The sequence below is a fragment of the Carcharodon carcharias genome, chromosome 16, assembly GCF_017639515.1.
Source record: "Carcharodon carcharias isolate sCarCar2 chromosome 16, sCarCar2.pri, whole genome shotgun sequence".
NCBI classification, from domain to species: Eukaryota; Metazoa; Chordata; class Chondrichthyes; order Lamniformes; family Lamnidae; genus Carcharodon; species Carcharodon carcharias.
This window is the reverse complement of record NC_054482.1, coordinates 71,069,639-71,092,794: the sequence shown is the minus strand read 5'-3', so window position 1 is coordinate 71,092,794 and position 23,156 is coordinate 71,069,639. Positions and strand designations below refer to the sequence as shown.

The 23,156-nt window shown below is 43.9% G+C and overlaps 1 protein-coding gene across 1 annotated transcript in view; it reads left to right on the top strand.

Annotated features, from left to right (window-relative positions):
• agbl4 (AGBL carboxypeptidase 4) overlaps positions 1-23,156 on the top strand; it is a 1,082,368-nt gene that overhangs the window by 886,918 nt on the left and 172,294 nt on the right. The window contains exon 8 of the mRNA XM_041207821.1: positions 16,951-17,040. Within this exon, the coding sequence (XP_041063755.1) occupies positions 16,951-17,040 (90 nt within the window). The remainder of the gene's footprint in view (positions 1-16,950; positions 17,041-23,156) is intronic.

Genomic DNA, 23,156 nt, shown 5'->3' with positions numbered 1-23,156 from the left:
TCCCTCCCACGGCACCTTCCCATGCAATCGCAGAAGGTGCAATGCCTGTCCCTTTTCCTCCTCCCTCCTCACCATCCTAGAGCCCAAATACTCCTTTCAGGTGAAGCAGCACTTCACTTGCATCCCCTTCAATTTGGTCTACTGCACTCTCTGCTCCCAATGTTGTCTCCTCTACATTGGAGAGACAAAATGCAGACTGGGTGACAGCTTTGCAGAACACCTTCGGTCTGTCGGCAAGCATGACCAAGATCTTCCTGTTGCTTGCCATTTCAACACCTCTCCCTGCTCTCAATCCCCTATGTCCATCCTTGGCCTGCTGCAATGTTCCAGTGAAGCCCAACGTAAACTGGAGGAACAGCACATCATCTTCTGATTAGGTACTTTACAGCCTTCCAGACATAACATTGAGTTCAACAACTTCAGACCATTAACTCTCTCCTCCATCCTTACCCCCTATGTATCCCCTTTTTACAATGTTCATTCTCATTTCTTGATTTTTAGTTTTTAATTTTAAAATTTTTATTTTATCCACTTATTTTTATTTTTATTTATTTTCATTTTTATTCATTATTTTACCCCCACCTTTTATCCTATTCTCAATCTTTTTTCCCACCACCGTCCGTCCCTTCCTGCACCCCACCCCCACAAGGACCATCTGTCACTTGTTCATGTTGTTCTTTCCAGAGTGCTTACCCTTGTCCTGCCATTATCACATTCTGCTTTCTGACCTTAATGCCACCATCAGCACCTCATTTAACCAGTATCACTATCATTAACACCCCTTTGTCCTTCTGTCCATGACACCTCTGGCAATCTCTCCTTTGCCTCCACCAACTATCCAGCTTCATCTGCTCCACCCCCCTTAATTACATTTACTTTTCATTACATTTTTACTTCTCTTTAGCTCTGAAGAAGAGCCATAAGGACTCAAAACGTGAACTCTTTTTTTTCTCACCATAGATACTGTTAGATCTGCTGAGTTTTTCCAGTATTTTTTGTTTTTGTTTCAGCTGTATATATTGTTGCCATGGTCATAGCCTGCAGGGACTCATTTGAGACCTCTATTTGAAGTTCAGTGGAAAGACTGGCCAGTCTCTCCATGGTAGATATTCCCACTATTACCTGCTCCACCAAAGCAGTAACATTTCACTTAGAGTGCTCCATCCTCTCTTCTATTACAGAGAGCACATATAGCACATCTGTCAGTACCACACAAAGTTCTTGATGCACCTCCTGCATTCCCAATCTCAATTTTGGTCTTTTGGGGATTGGCATTTGTATCCAGCTGAGCAGTGTTTGGACAGGATTGTTCACCCCCACCCCCCAACCACTCAGTGACCCCCCCAACCCCTCCTCCCACACCCCCCCACACCACCCCCCCACCACCACCACCACGATCCCCACTACCCCACCACCCACAGCTTTTGAGGGCTGTACACAGGCATTCCTGCCACCAATGTCTGCTTGTGTTCACTTGTGAATTGTGAACTATGAGACAGATGCATCACATTGCATATGCTTTGTATATAACAGTGATGCATGAATATTTGGGGAGCTGAGGAAGGGTACAGAAAGTGAAGATGCTACTGAAACTTAAGTGGGTGTGAGGAGAGAAGTGATGGAGTATGTTTGCTAAGAGCGAAAAGGGGAAAGTTTACACCACAGATGTAGGCACATTGGCTAATGTACTTACTTTTCCTGATCTGGTTAGGTTATAAAACTGTCTTCTGCACTGCATCCAAGACTGGGCACAGTGCACTTGCTGGTCAGCTCCTCAGCTACCTCCAACCACACCTCTTGATGACAACTGCAATTTTCTTCCTCCGTTGCTGGAGAAAAGTATGCCTCTCTTGTATGTGATGGCACCCAGCAGTAATTCCGGGGAAACATCATTAAATCTGGATGCTGCACTTACTCTTTGTGCATCCATCATAAACACCTCTTGGCTCCTCCAATTTCACATTTCTGCATTGGGCCTTTGAATAGTCAACTTGAGATTGCATCATGTGGGTCAGCAGCTTGCCCAGCATACAACTTGAAGACACAAAACATTGAAGTAAAAATGTATTGCCTCAATCAGCCGAAATGGAGAATCTGACCCGCTGACTTTACTTAAGGTTTTTCATTCCCATTTATTTCCTTGCCTCTGCATTGCTTGGAACTTGCTTTTACATTAATATCGGAGTCATAATGACCCAGGTATCCCCGTGTCCGGATCATCGGAGACCGGATGTATGACTCAAGGTGTGCATCAGGATCCCGTGGAAGTCCCAATACATTGACATCCGTGGGAATTGCCCAGGAAGTTTGAACTTCCGATGGGCAATCCCCCTGTTCTGTGGGACCCTCTGCGAATGACTCTGAACTACAGTCGGAGACATTGAACAGTTCTGTGGGATTTACCTGAATAATTACCCAGGAAATGTTAGACAGAAAAATCCAAGTCTAACTCCTGGATAACTACAGAACTGACCACCCAATCACTTGCACTTACTCCTCTAGCTCCCCCGTCAACTCCATGACTACCCCCTTGATCCCCTCCGGATTACCCCCTGACCCTACCTGACCAAACCCTGACTACCTGACTACCCCTGACCAGACCTGACTAATCCTACCACCCCATTCCCCCCTGTACTGACCTGACCAGCTCCTGACCTGACTGCTTCTCATGACCTGACCTGACTAACCCCCAACCCACCTACCACCCTACCCACCTGACACCTCATCTACCTGCCCCCCTATCCACTTACCCACTAACCTCACCCACCTACCCACCCTACCATCCTATCCGTTCACTCATTCATCCACTCACATTCATTCATTCATCATTTATTAACATTGACACGGGACATTTAAACTTACCGTATGGCAGCTAGTGCTGTAAAAAGGGAACCTGTCTTGACTTACCCCGATGCTACAGCTCTGTGATGGAGCTCTCCGAGGGATGCTGCACTCCACATTTTTGAAGAACCTGGGAAGAAATACAGAGCAGCATCTAGGCGTGGAAAGGTTTGAGTGGAGCAGCAATCTAATGATAATTATCGCTTCTCTGAAGATCCAGCCTTGTTGAAATCTTCCATATCTATTACCTTTAGCTTATTTCCCTAGTTAATTTTTTATTGTTGATGTTCCTTACATATTTACAGTGGTTTTAATTTACTGTAACATTTCAATTCAATTGAAGGATTCAATCAATAATCTGTTAATGTGACTTTCATAGCTGAGTGTTTCTTTCTCTTTTGCTTAAGAGGCTGTATTTCTATTCACAAGAGCCATAACATAATTATATTTTGCTGCTTTCACTAAAGTTATTTAAACATTGTCTGATTCTTGCTGATTCCTGCAATGTTTGTATGTAATTGGAGTGTTCCCTTAAAGGAGAAGGTGATAGAATTTATGTACCCAAGAGGCTTGACGTGGATACATTCAACTTCAGGTTTTTTTTGTTGCATGAATAAAATGTAAAAGGCTGTAATATTGGTGAATAAGTTTTGCTGATATTAATCACAGTATATAATGAAATACATATGCTCTACATACTCTGACAGACCAGTTCTACAGAGGTTTTCATTCTTGAATAAAATCTTAATGGTTTCTATTGCTGGGAAATATTTCACTGATTCTCCTTCCTTCAGTATTTTGTAGAGCAATGCAGTATATATTATTTTTAAATAATAATAATAGAAAATGCTAGAAATACTTAACAGCATCTGCAGATAGAGAAACAAGTTAACGAGCAGAATTTTCCAGGCCCTGGGATGGTGGGAGCAGTGGCGCGGGTGGAGGGAGGGGAATTCAGAGCAGTGAGAAACTAATTTGCATATTTAAGGCCTCATTAAGGAGCCATTTAGAGCAATCGCTGGCATTTTGCCAGCGGCAGATTAGCCTCATGTCACGTGTGGAGCCTGACAGCTCAATGGAGATGACCTGCACTTGCCACCCAAACACTGATGCCAGAGGAGTGTGAGGACCTCCCTGCTTGGTCCCTCTAAATTATTATTTTGACCTCTCTGAGGGCACTTTAATTTTGAGACAGACTCATGTTCTCCTACTGGCCTGAGCAGTGCCCACCTCTCTTGGTGGGGTTGCTGAGACTCTGCAATCCCTGAAATTCAACTTACAGTATTGGGAGCTCCTCCAACATCCTCTATATGGACAGTGAGCTTTGAGGTGGCCAATTAGGAGATTGTCTCTGGGAAAATAGCTTGCTCAGCTTGACTCCCAGCAGTGTGGGCTCAAGTCCCTCATTTGGTCCTGTTGTCAGGGTCCTGAAGCCCACGGGAAATTCTTATCCAATATTTCAGGCCTGTGACTTTAAGGAAGTCCTGTCCCCATATTCAGCAGATACCATTATTACCAGTAGGGGAAAGGGGGCAGGGCATGAATTGCACAGGCATGAAACACAAATTTGCTGGGCCATTTGAAAATTGTGCTGAGTTCAAACAGATCCAATTTTTTCAGTTCCAGTGCCTTAACTCACAAATTTATGGGGAGGCATAAACGTCTCTGAACGCCTCATATAAAGTATGTATCTTTGTAAAGAGCTCTGAACAGTAACATTTTAATGATTGAAGCCTTACTTCAGAGATAGATGTTGGTTGCAGACCACAAGGGGACGTGAGTGGGGGTGTGGGGTTGTGATAAATAAAGGGGAGATCCGTGTGACCCCTGAGGACTATTGCTTGCTTCAGGCAGGCAAATGGACGACAAGATAGACTGCCAGGCTCATTGAATGAAGTGCATTTCGTGAAAGATGGGAGCTGAACAAAATGGATGGACCTTCCCAAATACAGGTGACAGAAGAAGAGCAGCAGCAGCAGCAGTAACGTGCGGTCAGAGCCAGGGTACCCAAGCAGCAGTTGGCAGAGCCACCACAGAGGAGGAAGTATTACCCTGGTCGAAAAGGGTACTGTCTCTGAAGAAGCTTTCTAGACATAACCGAGAAGCAGTGTTGGCGAAGGCTCCAAATTTCATGAGAAATGGTGAGAGACATCTATGCCATGGTGGAGGAAGACTTCGCGCCACAATCAACTGATCCCCATGCCCTGTCTGTTGCACTCCAGATTACTGTGACCTTCAATTTCTATGCAGGTAGCTCCTTCAAGGGATCTGCCACAGACCTCTGCAGTATCTCTCAATCAGCTGCCCACCGGTGCATTACCTCCATCATCAATGCACTCTTTGTTTGTGTGGGAGAACACATCAACTTCCCCACAGATGTGGTGTTGCATACACAGAGGGCAACGGGCTTCACCTCCATAGCCAGCTTCCCACAAGTTCAAGGAGTACCCGCATCATTATAAGGGCATCAATGTAGCTGCCAGAGATATTTGTGAACAGAAAATTGTTCATTCCATTCTATCAACATGCAGTTTGTGTGTGACCACAAAAAGTGCATATATGTGCATATTTCCCCGGCAGCTGCCATGGCTTATCCATTCTGAGGCAGTCATGCCCACCATAACCTTTCCTGTCTAGACCCCTGATCCATTGTTGGCTTCTGGGGGCAAAGGGTACCCATTAAGGAAGCAGCTGCTTACTCACTTGAAGTAACGGGAGGCAGGCCCCCAATGTTGCTACAACAGCCACTTGCAGACAAAGACTTTCATCAAGCAGGCTAGTAGCCTGTTAAAGATGCAGTTTGGATGCCTTGACTGCTCAGGAGGAGGACTCCAGTACATGCTTCCAAGGGTGTTGAGGATATTGGTGTTTTGCTACATGCTGCATAATATGGCACAGCGGAAGAGCATTCACCTTGAGGGGCCAGATGCTGTTGAAAGAGCTATATCATCGGAGGAGGAGGAGGAGGTGGAGAAAGAGGGCAAAGAGGCTGAGGAGGGCATTATCACCTCCGATAAAGATGCCACCAAGGAGGAGGGTAACCGTGGAAGTCATCCTGAGGGACATGCTTGGCTATCCATGGCCTGATCCATACAGGACGCCATTGTCGCCAGGGACCTCTTAACACAGAAGCAGTTCACCTAGGCAGCCCTGAGAATATCACTGCATATCCAGCAGCAAGTCCCTGGTGAGCCATTGCCACATAAGCATCCATTAACATTGGCACCATGCAACTTCCAGGAAATGCCCAACCCCAAGAAGAGAGAATGCCAACAATAATGCTTGACATTCAATGTCATCACGATGGATGAATTCCACACCATTTTCACCCTTGGGTTCACCATTGTCCCCATTCTGACTTTGAAATTTCCTTTAAAAGCTGGGAATTCAATTGTATGTTAGAGGCTGGCAATTAACCAGAGACAGCTTCACCTCATGTTGAGCCTGTCCATCGTGTCAACAGTGCATGTGTGCAGACTGAGATAAGACTCTGGACATGCATATATGAATGCTGGGCCAATGGAAATGCAGTGACTTGACACTGTGTAAGACAAAGCCACACGTACTCACCACACCATCCACCTCCTTCCACAGTGACCACAAATCATCGACGCACAGTATGAACAGTGTGTGTCATCTACAACATGCGATGCTGCAACTCACTGAGGGTCCTTGTCAGCCCATGGCGTCCACCATATAGAAGGACAAAGGCACCAATTGCATTGAAGCTTCCATCAAAGACACATAACATTCTGACCTGCAGAGGAACCGCTATGCCATCACTGTAATGGATCAAGCGTGTCTCACAGTCTTCCTTACTATGGGTAGGCCTATACCAGATGAAGCTTCTCAAGAAGTCAGATCATCATAAATGCAGCTATGGATGGACAACAAATGTTGAAATGGCCTACGATGTCTTCACCCCTTGGTAGACTAAAACCTTCTCTGAACATCATGAATGAGGGCTCTGCCTTACACTGCTAGACATATATGGTCACACCCTCGCATTACTCATGCTGACACTAAGACTACTGGTTGCAGTCTTCATTGCTACTGGTAAGGACCTAGTGCTTTATGTTTACCTGGTTATTGTAACTATTACTCTACAATATCACTGCATCCATTGGGGAAATTATAGACTTTATTTGCAAGGTGCATGAAAGTAACTATTAACACTGTGAGAGTAAATGAATGGTGCTGAACATTGTGCAATCATCAGCAAATATCCCCACTTCTGACCTTATGATGGAAGAAAGGTCATTCATGAAGCAGCTGAATATGGCTGCGCCTAGGACACTACCCTGTAGAACTCCTGCAGTGATGTCCTGGAACTGAGATGATTGACCTCCAACATCCATAGCCATCTTCCTTTGTGCTAGATATGAGTCCAATCAGTGAGGGATTTTCCCACTGATTCTTTTGACTCCAATCTTGCTAGGGCTCCTTGATGCCACACTCAGTCAAGCGCTGCCTTGATGTCAAGGGCAGTCACTCTCACCTCACCTCTGGAGTTCAGCTCTTTTGTCCATGTTTGAATCTAGGCTGTAAAGAGGTCAGAACCTGAGTGACCCTGAGGTTACAGACCATGGTTGAGTACAATTCTGCTGCTGTTGATAGTCCACAGTATCTCATGGTTGCCCGGTCTTGAGTTGCTGGATCTGTTCAAAATTTATCCCATTTAGCACAGTGATAGTGTTACATAACATGATGGGGGGTATCTTCAATGTGAAGATGGGACCTCGTCGCCACAAGGACTGTGCAGTGGTCACTCCTACCAGTACTGTCATGGACAAATGCATCTGCAGCGGGCAAGTTGGTGAGGATGAGGTCAAGTATGTTTTACAATTTTGATGGTTCCCTCACCACCTGCCGCAGACCTAGCCTAGCAACTATGTCCTTTAGGACTGGGCCAGCTCTGTCTTTAGTGGTACTACCGAAGCACTCTTGCTGAAGTCCCCCACTCAGTGTACATTCTGTGCCCTTGCCACCCACAGTGCTTCCTTCAAATGGTGTTCAAAATGGAGGAGCATGAGTTCATCAGCTGTGGGGGTGGTGGTGGGGCAGCAGCACATGGTAATCAGCAGGAGGTTTCCAAGTCCATGTTTGACTTGATGCCATGAGACTTCATGGGGCCCAGAGTCGATGTTGAGGACTCCCAGGCCAATTCACCCCCAACTGTATGCCACCACCTCTACTGGGTCATCTGTCCTACCAGTGGGACAGGACATACCCAGGGATGGTGATGGTAGCTTCTGGAACATTATCTGTAAGGTATGATTCTGTGAGGATGACTATGTCAGGCTGTTGCTTGACTAATCTGTGAGATTGTTCTCCCAATGTTGGCACAAGAGCCCAGATGTTAGTAAGGAGGACTATGCAGGGTCCACAGGGCTCCAATCTCCAATTGCTATTGTTGTTTCCGGTGCCTAGGTTGATGCCTGTTGGTCTGTCTTGTTTCATTCCTTCTTGACTTTCTAGCAATTTGATAAACCAAGTGGCTTGCTGGGCCATTTCAGAGGACATTTAAGAGTCACCAACTTTGCTGTGGGCCTGGAGTCACATGTAAGCCAGACCAGTTAAGGACAACAGATTCAAAAACAGAATTACCTGGAAAAACTCAGCAGGTCTGGCAGCATCGGCGGAGAACAAAAGAGTTGATGTTTCGAGTCCTCATGACCCTTCGACAGAACTTGAGTTTGAGTCCAAGAAAGAGTTGAAATATAAGCTGGTTTAAGGTGTGTGTGTGGGGGGTGTAGAGAGAGAGAGAGAGAGAGAGAGGTGGAGTGGGGGTGTGGTTGTAGGGACAAACAAGCAGTGATAGAAGCAGATCATCAAAAGATGTCAACAACAATAGTACAAAAGAACACATAGGTGTTAAAGTTAAAGTTGGTGATATTTTCTAAACGAATGTGCTAATTAAAAATGGATGGTAGGGCACTCAAGGTATAGCTGTAGTGGGGGTGGGGAGAGCATAAAAGATGTAAAAAAAAAAAAATTTTTTTTTTTTATATAATGGAAATAGGTGGGAAAAGGAAAATCTATATAATTTATTGGAAAAAAAAAAGGAAGGGGGAAACAGAAAGGGAGTGGGGATGGGGGAGGGTGCTCACGACCTAAAGTTGTTGAATTCAATATTCAGTCCAGATGGCTGTAAAGTGCCTAGTCGGAAGATGAGGTGTTGTTCCTCCAGTTTGCGTTGGGCTTCACTGGAACAATGCAGCAAGCCAAGGACAGACATGTGGGCAAGAAAGCAGGGTGGAGTGTTAAAATGGCAAGCGACAGGGAGGTTTGGGTCATTCTTGCAGACAGACTACAGGTGTTCTGCAAAGCGGTCGCCCAGTTTACGTTTGGTCTCTCCAATGTAGAGGAGACCACATTGGGAGCAACGAATGCAGTAGACTAAGTTGGGGGAAATGCAAGTGAAATGCTGCTTCACTTGAAAGGAGTGTTTGGGTCCTTGGATGGTGAGGAGAGAGGAAGTGAAGGGGCAGGTGTTGCATCTTTTGCGTGGGCATGGGGTGGTGCCATAGGAGGGGGTTGAGGAGTAGGGGGTGATGGAGGAGTGGACCAGGGTGTCCCGGAGGGAGCGATCCCTACGGAATGCCGATGGGGGGGTGAAGGGAAGATGTGTTTGGTGGTGGCATCATGCTGGAGTTGGCGGAAATGGCGGTGGATGATCCTTTGAATGCGGAGGCTGGTGGGGTGATAAGTGAGGACAAGGGGGACCCTATCATGTTTCTGGGAGGGAGGAGAAGGCGTGAGGGCGGATGCGCGGAAGATGGGCCGGACACGGTTGAGGGCCCTGTCAACGACCGTGGATGGAAAACCTCGGTTAAGGAAGAAGGAGGACATTTCAGAGGAACTGTTTTTGAAGGTAGCATCATCGGAACAGATGCGACGGAGGCGAAAGAACTGAGAGAATGGGATGGAGTCCTTACAGGAAGCGGGGTGTGAGGAGCTGTAGTCGAGATAGCTGTGGGAGTCGGTGGGTTTGTAATAGATATTGGTGGACAGTCTATCACCAGAGATTGAGACAGAGAGGTCAAGGAAGGGAAGGGAAGTGTCAGAGATGGACCACGTGAAAATGATGGAGGGGTGGAGATTGGAAGCAAAATTAATAAATTTTTCCAAGTCCCGATGAGAGCATGAAGCGGCACCGAAGTAATCATCGATGTACCGGAGAAAGAGTTGTGGAAGGGGGCCGGAGTAGGACTGGAACAAGGAATATTCCACATACCCCATAAAGAGACAGGCATAGCTGGGGCCCATGCGGGTACCCATAGCCACACCTTTTATTTGGAGGAAGTGAGAGGAGTTGAAGGAGAAATTGTTCAGCATGAGAACAAGTTCAGCCAGACGGAGGAGAGTAGTGGTGGATGGGGATTGTTCGGGCCTCTGTTCGAGGAAGAAGCTAAGGGCCCTCAGACCATCCTGGTGGGGGATGGAGGTGTAGAGGGATTGGACGTCCATGGTGAAGAGGAAGCAGTTGGGGCCAGGGAACTGGAAATTGTTGATGTGACGTAAGGTGTCAGAGGAATCACGGATGTAGGTGGGAAGGGACTGGACAAGGGGAGAGAGAAGGGAGTCAAGATAACGAGAAATGAGTTCTGTGGGGCAGGAGCAAGCTGAGACGATCGGTCTACCGGGGCAGTTCTGTTTGTGGATTTTGGGTAGGAGATAGAAGCGTGCCGTCCGAGGTTGGGCGACTATCAGGTTCGAAGCTGTGGGAGGGAGATCCCCAGAGGAGATGAGGTCAGTGACGGTCTTGGAAACAATGGCTTGATGTTCAGTGGTGGGGTCATGGTCCAGGGAGAGGTAGGAGGAAGTGTCTGCGAGTTGACGCTCAGCCTCCGCGAGGTAGAGGTCAGTGCGCCAGACAACAATAGCACCACCCTTGTCAGCGGGTTTGATGACAATGTCAGGGTTGGACCTGAGAGAATGGAGTGCAGTAAGTTCAGAGAGAGACAGGTTAGAATGGGTGAGAGGAGCAGAGAAATTGAGATGACTAATGTCGCGCCGACAGTTCTCAATGAAAAGATCAAGAGAAGGTAAGAATCCAGAGGGAGGGGTCCAGCTGGAGGGAGAATATTGGAGATGGGTAAAAGGATCCGTTGAACTGGGAGAGGACTCCTGCCCAAAGAAGTGAGCCCGGAGACGAAGACGGTGGAAGAAGAGTTCAGCAACATGCCGAGCCCGAAATTCATTGAGGTGAGGGCGTAAGGGTATGAAACTAAGTCCTTTGCTGAGCACTGAACGTTCAGCATTGGAGAGGGGAATGTCAGGGGGTATAGTGAATACATGGCTGGGGTTGGGATTGGAAGATGGGGTGGGGACGGAGGGACAGGCCGGAGTGGAGGGTCCTAGATGGGTGTTGGTGTCGATGAGTTGTTGGAGCTTGCGTTCCTTAGCACTTGAGAGAAAGAGAAAAAGTTTCTTGTTGAGGCATCGGATGAGCCGAAGGATAAAATGAAACTGGGGGCACCCGCAGCTTTGAAAAAGGGTACGGCGGTGCTGCTGGAGGGAGAGGTCGAGTGTGTTCATATGGCGGCGCATGGCACTGAGTGTGGATTTCAGAATGTGATGGCAACAGCAGTCCGAGAAATGTTTTATGTCCCGGAGATACCTGTAATCCTGGGTGGGTTCGAAACATGAGGGGTGGAATTTCAGTTGAAATCCACGTGGGGTAAGTCGGAGATGGTGACAGTCACTGAGAAAGGAGATGTGGCTGTGAAAGCGGGTTTTAGTAAACACCTTGTCAAACACCAGGAGGGAAATGGAAAGTGTGGAAGGTGAGCAGGGCAAAAGAGAGGAACGGAAATCTTGTCGCAGAAAAGAACAGAACTTCTTCAAGGAGGTAGGCATTTCTTGAAGAGCAGTGGCAGTCAATTAAACACAGAGATAAAAACAAAAAAACTGCGGATGCTGGGAATCCAAAACAAAAACAAAAACAGAATTACCTGGAAAAACTCAGCAGGTCTGGCAGCATCGGCGGAGAAGAAAAGAGTTGACGTTTCGAGTCCTCATGACCCTTCGACAGAACTTGAGTTCGAGTCCAAGAAAGAGTTGAAATATAAGCTGGTTGAAGGTGTGTGTGTGGGGGGGCGGAGAGAGAGAGAGAGAGGTGGAGTGGGGGTGTGGTTGTAGGGACAAACAAGCAGTGATAGAAGCAGATCATCAAAAGATGTCAACAAAAATAGTACAAAAGAACACATAGGTGTTAAAGTTAAAGTCCGTGATATTATCTAAACGAATGTGCTAATTAAGAATGGATGGTAGGGCACTCAAGGTATAGCTCTAGTGGGGTGGGGAGAGCATAAAAGATGTAAAAAAAAAAAAATTTTTTTTATATAATGGAAATACGTGGGAAAAGGAAAATCTATATAATTTATTGGAAAAAAAAGAAAAGGAAGGGGGAAACAGAAAGGGGGTGGGGATGGGGGAGGGAGCTCATGACCTAAAGTTGCTGATTTCAATATTCAATCCGGATGGCTGTAAAGTGCCTAGTCGGAAGACGAGGTGTTGTTCCTCCAGTTTGCGTTGGGCTTCACTGGAACAATGCAGCAAGCCAGGGACAGACCTGGGCAAGAGAGCAGGGTGGAGTGTTAAAATGGCAAGCGACAGGGAGGTTTGGGTCATTCTTGCGGACAAACAGATTTCCTTCCCTAAAGGGTGTTAGTGAACCAGGTAGGTTTTTATGACAATTGATTCATGGTCATCATAAGACTTTTAATTCCAGATATTTATTGAATTCAAATTCCACCATCTGCCATGGTGGGATTCAAACCCGGGTCCCCAGAGCCATACCTTGGGTCTCTGGATTACTAGCCAAGTGACAATACCACTACACAACCACATGACTTCTGAGGTTTGCCCATGGTGGATACTAGGTGAGTTAGCATGGAGTGGGTATGGGCAAAGGGCTGTGCAGGGGCATGGATGGCATGAGTTGGCACTAAGTTGTGGTATGAGGAGCCATTGGGGGTGGGTAGAGGGGCATGGGGTGTCATGGAGTGTCTGAGGGGCTAAGAGGAGTGGGTGGGCGACATGAGGTGGCATATGTTGGCATGGATGGGGCATGAGGAAGGAATGTGAAAGAGGTGATGAGTGAGGACTGGAGAGTTGCTTTTTAATAAATTTTAAAATATCTTCAACAAAGTACCGCAGCGCAGAGGCAGGCCTTCCGCCCCGTCTGCCTCTGCACCCGGCAGCTTCCTGCTCGTTATGGTAGCGGTGGGCTCGACTTCTAATCCAGCAACGCCTAGAATGTAATTCCAACCTTCTGGGCCCCTTTTTCAAGGGTCGAGTTGGCAGAGCTGGGAAATGTCCCATTTCTGTGCTCACGAGCGAAAATCCCGGCTGTAGTTGACGTTAAAAAAAAAATTCTCAGATAATATTATATATATTGCAGTCTTCCCACATTTATTGTTTTTTGCCTGATATATTTATCAACCAAATATGTCCTTCATTAAATAAGGTCAATAGGCAGCATCAAGATCTATGATTTTCTATGGAAGGCTCATAATGGGCCTTTACTCTCAGTGAACCAGTTGACCAACAATTACAGTTCTTACTTACGTGATTGCTGACAGACTTCTCCTGCAAGAACGCATCAGCCTTCATCCCTCACAGCAGGAACGGTGTCCAGGGCAGCTACTTATATCAGGCCTGGGACATCATCTGCCCTTGTCCTCATCAGGGCGCACCTCCACCTCTGTCTCTGAACTGCTTGGATCCGTGGGCCTGATATTTCCCAATTTGAACATCGTGTCTAAATGGCAAAAATCTGGCCCATTAACTCTGTATCTTTCTCCACAGGTGCTACCAGAACTGCTGTGTATTTCCAGCATTCTCGGATTCTTTTTCATAGTATCTTCCTTTTGATATATTATTCTTAACCACTGATGTTAATTCACTTTATTTGTCTAACCAAAGTAAAATATGAAATGTTTCCTGCTGTAAAAACAGAACTAGTCCTGTCCCACTTTTGATAACAATTGAATCTATAATTTCCTTAGGTTTGTGGAAATAGTTTGCAACATTTCCAATTCTCATTGGAAACTTAATTATGAGAAGTACTTACCAAACAAACTTATGCTCTGTAATTGTACATTTGTTACAATATGGCACTATATGAATGAGACACTGTCTGATGTGAAGTTAGTGGGCTTCGAATATCTATTAATATCTGCTATATTAAAGGCTGCTCAAAAATATTCTAACATCTGATAACTTTATTCATTTGCTTATTGATAGAGTGAGAGCTGAGCCATTTGCACAAGTGAAAATTTATTATGGCCATATTATGAATTTGTATTTGCTTATGAAACTATTTTCCCCAGAGCCCTCACTCCTTACACTAAACACCAATCTTCTTCCAAGAATGTTAGTACCTGACTTGCTTTCCAGTGTCTAATAGTACTGCTAACTCATGTGGCCTATGTGTACTTGCACTATGGGCAGAATCTTCAGCTCAGTGACTGGGGTGAGGCCCATTCACTGAGGCGTAAAATGATGTGGGATGACGTCGGTCATGTGTCCTGACGACAGCACGCGTCATTTAGATTTTCAGTTTGGCGGGCATGCAGCCGACTCAGCTGTGCATCTGCCGAACTGTCAAAGGCCTATTAAGGCCTGTTAAAAACCAATTAAGACAATCAGCTGAGCTGCCCGTCTAACCTTAAGGTTGGTGGGCAAGCAAAGCGCCCAGGCGACCTTTGCATTTTTCATAGAACCTCATCCACAGCCGTGATGAGGTTTCATGAATGATTTAAAATTTTCAGAAATTTTTATTAAAATTAATGCACATGTCCCAGCTCATGTGGCAGTTTCACATGAGGGGACATGTCATAAAAATTTTCTCGCTGCTTTATTACACTTTTTGGACTTAAAACTAATCTCCCTGAGGCTCTTTCTGTGCTCTATCGCACGCATGCGTGAAAGAGTGCACTCCCGACTCAGGCAACCCCCACTCCATCTGCACAGGGAGCACACAGCGCTTCCATGTGTGCATCATGCTGGGCGGGCCTTAATTGGTTCACCCACCTGTAAAATGGCACCCACCTGTGCCCGCTTCCACATGGCCCCTAGCTCGAATTAAAAAGTACCTAACTTCTAGTTGGTATCCTAGGCTAGGCACTGGGTAATAAATCAAGGGTGAAGGATGACAACTCAGCGCTTTAATGCATTTGTACACCACACTCTGAATTTATCAAGTCAAGGTACAAGTCAGGGGTGTAATGGAATACTCTCCACTTGCCTGGATGAGTGCAGTTTCAAAAACACTCAAGAAGCTCGACACCATCCAGGACAAAGCAGCCCATTTGATTGGCACCCTATTCATCATCTAAAACATTCAATCCCTCCACCACCTTGCACATTGGCAGCAGTGTGTACCATCTACAAGATGTACTGCAGCAACTCACCAAGGCTCTTTCAACAGCAACTTCCAAACCTTTCATAACAAGGTATACAAGGGCAGCAGATGCATGGGAACACCACCACCTACATGTTCCCCTCCAAGTCACTCACCGTCCTTACTTGGAACTATATCACTGTTCCTTCACTGTTGCTGGGTCAAAATCCTAGAGCTCTCTTCCTATCAGCACTCTGGGTGTACCTACACCACATGTGGTTCAAGATGGTGGCTCACCAGCACCTTCTCAAGGACAATAAGGATTGGGCAGTAAATGCTGTCCTAGCCAGTGACACCCACATCCCATGAACGAATAATAATAAAAAAACTCCTCCATGGAACTAAGAAACCTTAGAAAGGGCACTGTTTTCATGCTTGCTAAAAATGCTTGAATCTCAAATAATGGATATGTGTACATCTGTTGAAGAAAAAAATGATAATGCGAAAGAAGTAATTTTAGTTCTTGAAGTCTAGTCTCTTTTTTGCTTTAATTACCTGAAATGTATTTTCTCTGAGCTCCTCCGCCCCACCCGACAATAGCTGCACAAGTTTAAAGGGGAACTCATTGGGAATTAAGCTCATTTCTTCAGAAACTGTTTTGATTTTGGGTTTCCTAGGTAGTTTATAAAAAGTTTAACAACATAATTCACAATTTAGGATGTCCTAATATAGTATTTCAATAGCTACATTAAATGAAACTTGGATTCACTGCATGACATAATGTTACCATTACGAGCAAAAATTACAAGCAAATCAACATGCAAAACTGTTTATGTTTGTCATTAACACAATTTTCAAGCACTCTTCTAATGTTCAAGAAAAATAGGCATAGGGCAGAATATTATGCTCGGCATGCGGACACGCGCCCAACATGCACGAGCGTAAAATGACGCGCAATGACGTCGGGCATTCCAGAGTTGGTTGCGTGCCCACCGATAATTAAAAGGCCTATTAAGGCCATTAACAATCTAATTAAATTTAAATTTACAATGCTCATCCAACCTAATGGCAGGCGAAAAGGCCAAGTGGCCTTTTCATTTTTTAGGAAGCCTCACTCACGAGAGGGATGAAGTTTCCTAAAGCAAATAAACATTAAATAAAAACTTTATTTTTGAATTAAAACATGTCCCAGCTCATGTGACAGAGTTACATGAGGGGACATGTTTTATAAAATTTTTATTCTCTTCATTATCTTTTTTTACACAGCGCTTCAATCTCCTTGACGCAACTCCATGCCTCACAGAGTTTGAAATGCCCTTTCTTACGCATGTGCAAACTGCGCGCTAGGCTTGGCTCTCCCTCCTCCCCCCACCCGCACAGGCAGCAATCAGCGTTGCCACTTGTGCTCCATGCAGGGCAGGCCTTAATTGGCCCACCCACGTGAAATTGTGGTGCAGAGCCAATTGTGGGCAGCAGTTGGCTTCCCACCTGCCCCGCCAAGCACCCCTGCCAAGGGCAAAATCCTGCCCATAAAGTTTAACGTAAAGAAAAATTGTTTTAATGATCAGATTATTGTATTGATCCTATTTAATTTGCAGCAGTTACATTTTGACTATGCTGATATTTATTCTTGCAGTATAAAATCAATTGGTAACTAAAACTATTAATGAGGATGCTTATTATAAGAATTAAACACTAATGATGCCTCCTTACAATTTGCTTGATCTTTGATTCTTCACTATTTCCCCTGTCCATAGTAAATCTCAAACCAGGAGTGGAACAAAAGATTGTTTTCATCACAGCCCGTGTACACCCTGGGGAATCGCCTGCATCGTTTGTGTGTCAAGGTAAGTCCTGTGTTGCATCTCTCAACTTTGTTGATGATTAAATAAAGCAATTGTCTAAGTGTTATGAAAGGTAGTTTTTATTTTTCTATTTCAAAGCTATATCCTGTATTTTGGATTAACAAAGAACACATAAAACAAAGAAAAATGATCATAAGAAGTATTCCCCATCATTTATGTAATGCTGTAATTGAATTTGCAGTTAAGGTGTTTGGCCGTGAGTTGGCAACAGGCCAGAAATTATTTTCCCGGACCCAGGAGGAGCAATCTTGGTTCTCCTCTTCCCACAAAATTAATTTTAAGCATTTGCTGAGCAGCCTCCAGCAGTCTTTCTAAGGATGCCTGTTTAATCCATTTGACATGAATAGGAATGAGCGAAGTGTGCTCAGTAAGTGATAGGACCCCAGTTATCATATTGCCAGCAGTCCCCCATTTAATGTAGGTGGTCATTCTGGCCACTTATTTCAGAAACCTGCCTAAGGTGGTGGTGGGAGATTGCCAACATAAACAGGCTGGCAAGCCATAATATGCCATTTTCAGGCCAGGCACACCCTTTTCTCCCAGGTAGATGCACTTAAAATCAACCCCAAGTAATTACATGTTCATCTTTTCCCTGTCTTTGTGGATATTGTCCTGGATATTTGTATTCATTGCTGTACGTCTTCCTCTGTCATGCTGACGGATTCAATTGAACGGCAGGGTGAAATTTGTCTTAGGAAGTAGCACGAAATAGGTAATAACAAATTGGAAACCTGTTATAAACTCAGTCCAATTTTCCTTTTCTATTGACTTCAAAGAAAATCAGGGAGAATGTTAAATGGGCTGGCTATTCCTCAACACCTTTGTTGTACTAGTACCAAGATGAATTTCACAGCTCAACAAGTCTATTGCGCATCGTCATTTCTGATGTGATTCTCTGACAAGCATTTTGATTGTAGGCTTGTGGGATAACTATTCTGAATATGTTGTTGACATATCTTATTAAAGGTTACTTTTGGACTGCCGTCACTGGTCCAAGTACCTGGTCCAACATAACCAAATTATATTTGTGGAATTAAATGCATAGCTGCATCTTGTATGTTTGTATATGCATGATGTGTACATATAGAGAGATAACAGAAAATATCTGCCTATCATAAGAACTACTATGAGTGTAAGATTATAATGACAATGAATAACTGAGTAAACTTAAGTTTTCCTAGCTTTAATCTTTACACACCAGTCTAATTATAGATAATATATATTTTTAAAGTGCGCTAGTGATTTCAAATGGAAAAAAACTGCAGAAGATTAAAAAAGGTGTTGTGCATAACTGCTGAAGCTTAATTTATTGTTTGACAAATTCACATTTTTGACTATGCTAAAAAATTGCATCTTTTTGTTAGAATTTTTTATGTGGTTTAATAAAGGAAAGGCATTAGTGTTAGAAATACAAGTATGCTACTTGTAAGTTCTTTTCCTCACAGAGCTAATAATGCGGAGTGGCAGTACATACACAGACAAAAGATTGTGACAGAATCTCTTTAGTGTAATAATTTTACTTCAGAACTAATTAAGTGCTCATCTAGCATGGTTTCCTAGATTGATTTAATTGAAATTGCCCTTTAGTCTCATAAGGCAAATTGAAGGAAATTGCAATTGCTTTGTGGCCTTTCCAAGGGCAGGCGTTTATTATATCATATTCTCAGTATAACGACAAGGTTAAATGACTGCATCCAGATTAAAACCATAATGCGTTTATTAGACTTTGGTAACAAATGTTAGAAAATGAGGAAAGTCAAGAAAATGCAACTTCACTCATCAAAGCTCAACCCTCCAAATGTTTGTTTTAATATATGTTTTAATTCATATGCCAATTGTTTTTCCTCTCACAAACCTTGAATTACTGTGAAACTTCATTAATTTTGGATCAGGATTCTATGAAATGGATATTGCCGATTGTACTTCAGATACATAGCTTCATATCTGGAGTGCATATTGGGAATTTCAAATGTGCCCCAACGATTTTCCATACTGTTCTCAGACAACCTAAATTCTTGATATTTATCGGTAATATGTCTTAAGGGACCATCTCCATCTTTGTGCCCAGGAAACACTTAATTTCTGGTTGCAAAGCAATTGGGAATGAGGCAGAAATCCATGATGTTTGATCTCCAGCCCTTTTGCAGTGCACGAGGATTTCATGAATTCCCCAAGAGTGGAACAAAGCAGATGGATGGGATAGGTAAAGGAACTTTGGGTGGCATTTCCTTCTTCCAGCAAATGACCATTTGCAAGTTGTCTAAAAAAAAGTAAGCCTTGTCTTTTTACGTTGCATCAAGCCCCACTGAGGCCAGAGGATCTAAGAGGCAGTATCAAGGGCTTGAAGGTGCCTTAAAAATTACAACAATTCAACTGTGCTAGTATTCCATTTCCATTTTCTATATCCAGGGGCCTCAGAGCTGGGTGACAAATTTGTTGCCGAGTTCTAGGCAATTTTGTAGGATGGACCACCAGAAGTTAAGTTCAAGTTGTTCCATTTTGATTCAGACTCCCAGAGGTAGGATATTTTCATCTCATTATTCAGGGCTGGGATAAAAACCTATTGCTCAAACCTAGTGCATGATAACCATAACCACTATGTTGTATCTGGATGTTTGTCACCTGCCATTTATAATATGATATACACGTGCATATATAAGCATTCTGTTAGAAAGTTTAGAACCATCAAAAGTATGTTCCCTGATGTTAAATTCGTGCAATCTAATCGAGCTCTTAGTTTTGCAATCTTATATGAATTCCTTCCTCATTGGTTAGAATCACAATCAGTATTTGTCTGTAATACTCCCTACTTATACTTGAAACACATAACCAAGTTTCTGATGAACCTCTTTAGTAATTAGATCATTGACTTTCCTGATAGTTACTACAACTAAGAAAAAGGCGAGAAGGTCAAACAGTTTCAGTTTTGTTAAGTGGGCTTTTGTTCACGTTCCTCCTTACCAAATCAACAGTCATTTTTACTCCAGAAGTTTTGTCTAGCTCACCTTTTAACACAACCTTATCCTTTTTGTGAATACGTAACATTGTAAACTAAGCTCAGTAATTCTGATGATGAAATTATCGGAATGTACTAAAAATCGATCTGGTTAACGAATGCCCTTTAGGGAAGGGAATCTTCCATTCTTACCTAGTCTTCAGACCTACAGAAATATGGTTGACTCTTAGCTGTTCTTTGAAATGGCTTAGCATGTCCTTAGTTGTAAAAACTGTTACAGAAAGTAAAAAAAACTGGACATACACTGAGGCACCAGAAGCGAGAAAGGCACACCCTGCTCAGTCGACCCTGCAAAATCCTCCTTACAAACATTTGGGGATGTGCCAAAATTGGGAGAACTGTCCCACAGCAACAACCTGACACATTCATACTCACTGAATAATACCTCATAGCTAATGCCCAGACTCTGCCATCACTATCCCTGCGTATGTCCTGTCCCACCAGCAGGACACATCCATGTTGTGACACAGTGATACACAGTCAGGAATCCTCAACATTGTATCCTGACTCCATGAAGCCTCATGGCACCAGACCAAACATGGGCAAGGAAACCTTGAGCTGATTACCATCTATCACCAGCCACCCACCCCTCCCTTCAGCTGATGAATCAGTGCTTCTCTATTTTGAATACCACTAGGAAAATGCACTGAAGTTAACAAAGACACAGAATGTACTCTAGCTGGGAGACTTCAATGTCCATCACTAAAAGTGATTTGATAGCACCACTACTGAATTAGCTGGCCAAGATCTGATGGACAAATCTGCTAGACCGGACATGTGGCAACTGGTGAGATAATCAAAAGAGGGAAAAACCTACTTCACCCTCACTAATTTAATTGTCCCAGCTGCACCTGTCCATGACAGTATTCATTGGAGTGACCATGGTGCAGCCATTGTAGAAACAAAATTTCATTTTCACACTGAAAACACGATTCATCATGTTGTGTGGCACAACTAATGTGCTTACTGGGATAGATTCAGGACGTGCATACTATTCAAAGGAAGCAACATGTGACAGACAGAGCTAAGTGATCCCACAATCAATGGATCAGATAAAAGCTCTGCAGTCCTGCCATATCTAGTCATAAATGGTGAACAATTAGTTAAGGAACTGGAGGAGGAAGCTTCACAAAAATCCCCACCCTCAATGATGACAGAGCACATTGGAGCAAAAGACAAGGGTGAAGCATTTGCAACCATCTTCAGCCAAAATGCTGAGTGGATGATCGACCTTGGCCTCCTCCTGAGTCCCCAGCTTATAGATGCCAGACTTCAGCCAATTTGATTCACTCCATCTGAAATCAAGAAACAGCTGAAGACCCTAGATGCTGAAAAGGCTATGGGCTCTGACAAAATCCTGGCAATAGTATTTGAAGAATCCTATTTCAAACACCATGAAGTAGGCTTTATAGTTGAGAGTATTTTAACAACAAGTCTTTGTTATACGCTCATAACTTATACATATTTACAGTAGAGGGTACAGATATGGAGTTGACTCCAGTCTAGTTCTTTACCCATCTCCATCCATCTCTAGATTGACCCTGGCTTTACATCACTGTGTTGGCAGTACTGTACTCAGTCCCATGTTAACCCTTTACAAGAACATAAGAACATAAGAACTAGGAGCAGGAGCAGGCAATTCAGCCCCTCGAGCCTGCCCTGCCATTCATTGCGATCATGGCTGATCTCATTTTGGCCTCAACTCCAATTTGTTGCCCTCTCCCCCTAACCTTTCAACTCATTAGAATTAAAAATCTGTCTATTTCCTCCTTAAATTTATTCAGCTTCCCGGCATCCACTGCACTCTGACGTAGTGAATTCCATAGATTCATGACCCTTTCAGAAAAGTAATTCCTCCTCATCTCTGATTTAAATCTACCACCCCTTAGCCTAAAGCTATGGGCTCTTGTTCTAGAATGCCCCTCAAGGGGAAACATCCACTCCACGTCCACATTGTCTATCCCCTTTAGCATCTTATATATCTCAATTAGATCTCGTCTCATCCTTCTAAACTCGAGCAAGTATAGACCTAAACTGCTCAATCCCTCCTCATTAGACAAGCCCCGCATCTCTGGAATCAATCTAGTGAACCTTCTCTGAATCGTCTCCAGTGCAACTACATCCTTCCTCAAGTAAAGGGACCAAAACTGTGCACAGTACTCCAGGTGCAGTCTCACCAATGCCTTGCACAGTTGCAACAACACTTCCCTATTTTTATATTCCATTCCTTTAGCAATAAATGCCAAAATTCCATTTGCCTTCCTTATTACCTGCTGTACCTGCATACTAGCTTTCAGCGATTCATGCACGAGGACACCTAGATCCCTCTGCACTGAAGCCTTCTGAAGTTTCTCTCCATTTAAATAATAACTCATCTTTTTATTCTTCCAACCAAAATGGATAACCTCACACTTATTCATGTTAAACTCCATCTGGCAGATTTTGGCCCATTCACCTAACCTGTCCACATCCATCTGTAAATTTCTTATTTCTTCATTGCAACTTACTTTCCCACCTACTTTGGTGTCATCTGCAAATTTAGCTATAGTACTTTCTATCCCTGAATCTGAGCCATTAATATAGATTATAGGTTGTAAATGTTTGGGGCCCAAGGACTGAACCCTGTGGCACCCCACTAGTTACAGCTTGCCATCCAGAAAAACACCCATTTATCCCAACTGTCTGCTTTCTGTTGGTTAGCCAATCCTCTATCCAAGCTAATATGTTACCCCTAACTCTGTGATCTTATCTAGTGTATTAATCTTTTGTGCGGCACTTTATCAAAGGCCTTCTGGAAGTCTAGATATACTACATCTACAGGATCCCTATTATCCACTTGGCTTGTCACATCTTCAAAGAACACTAGCAAATTAGTCAAACATGATTTACACTTCATAAAACCATGCTGACTCTATTGGATTGCATTTTGACTTTCCAAATGCCCCATTCCTTCATAACGGATTCCAACAATTTCCCAACCTCAGACGTTAAACTAACTGGTCTATAGTTTCTTACTTTCTGCCTCCCCTCCTTTTTGAATATGGGCATTATATTAGCATTTTTTCAATCCACTGGAACTTTT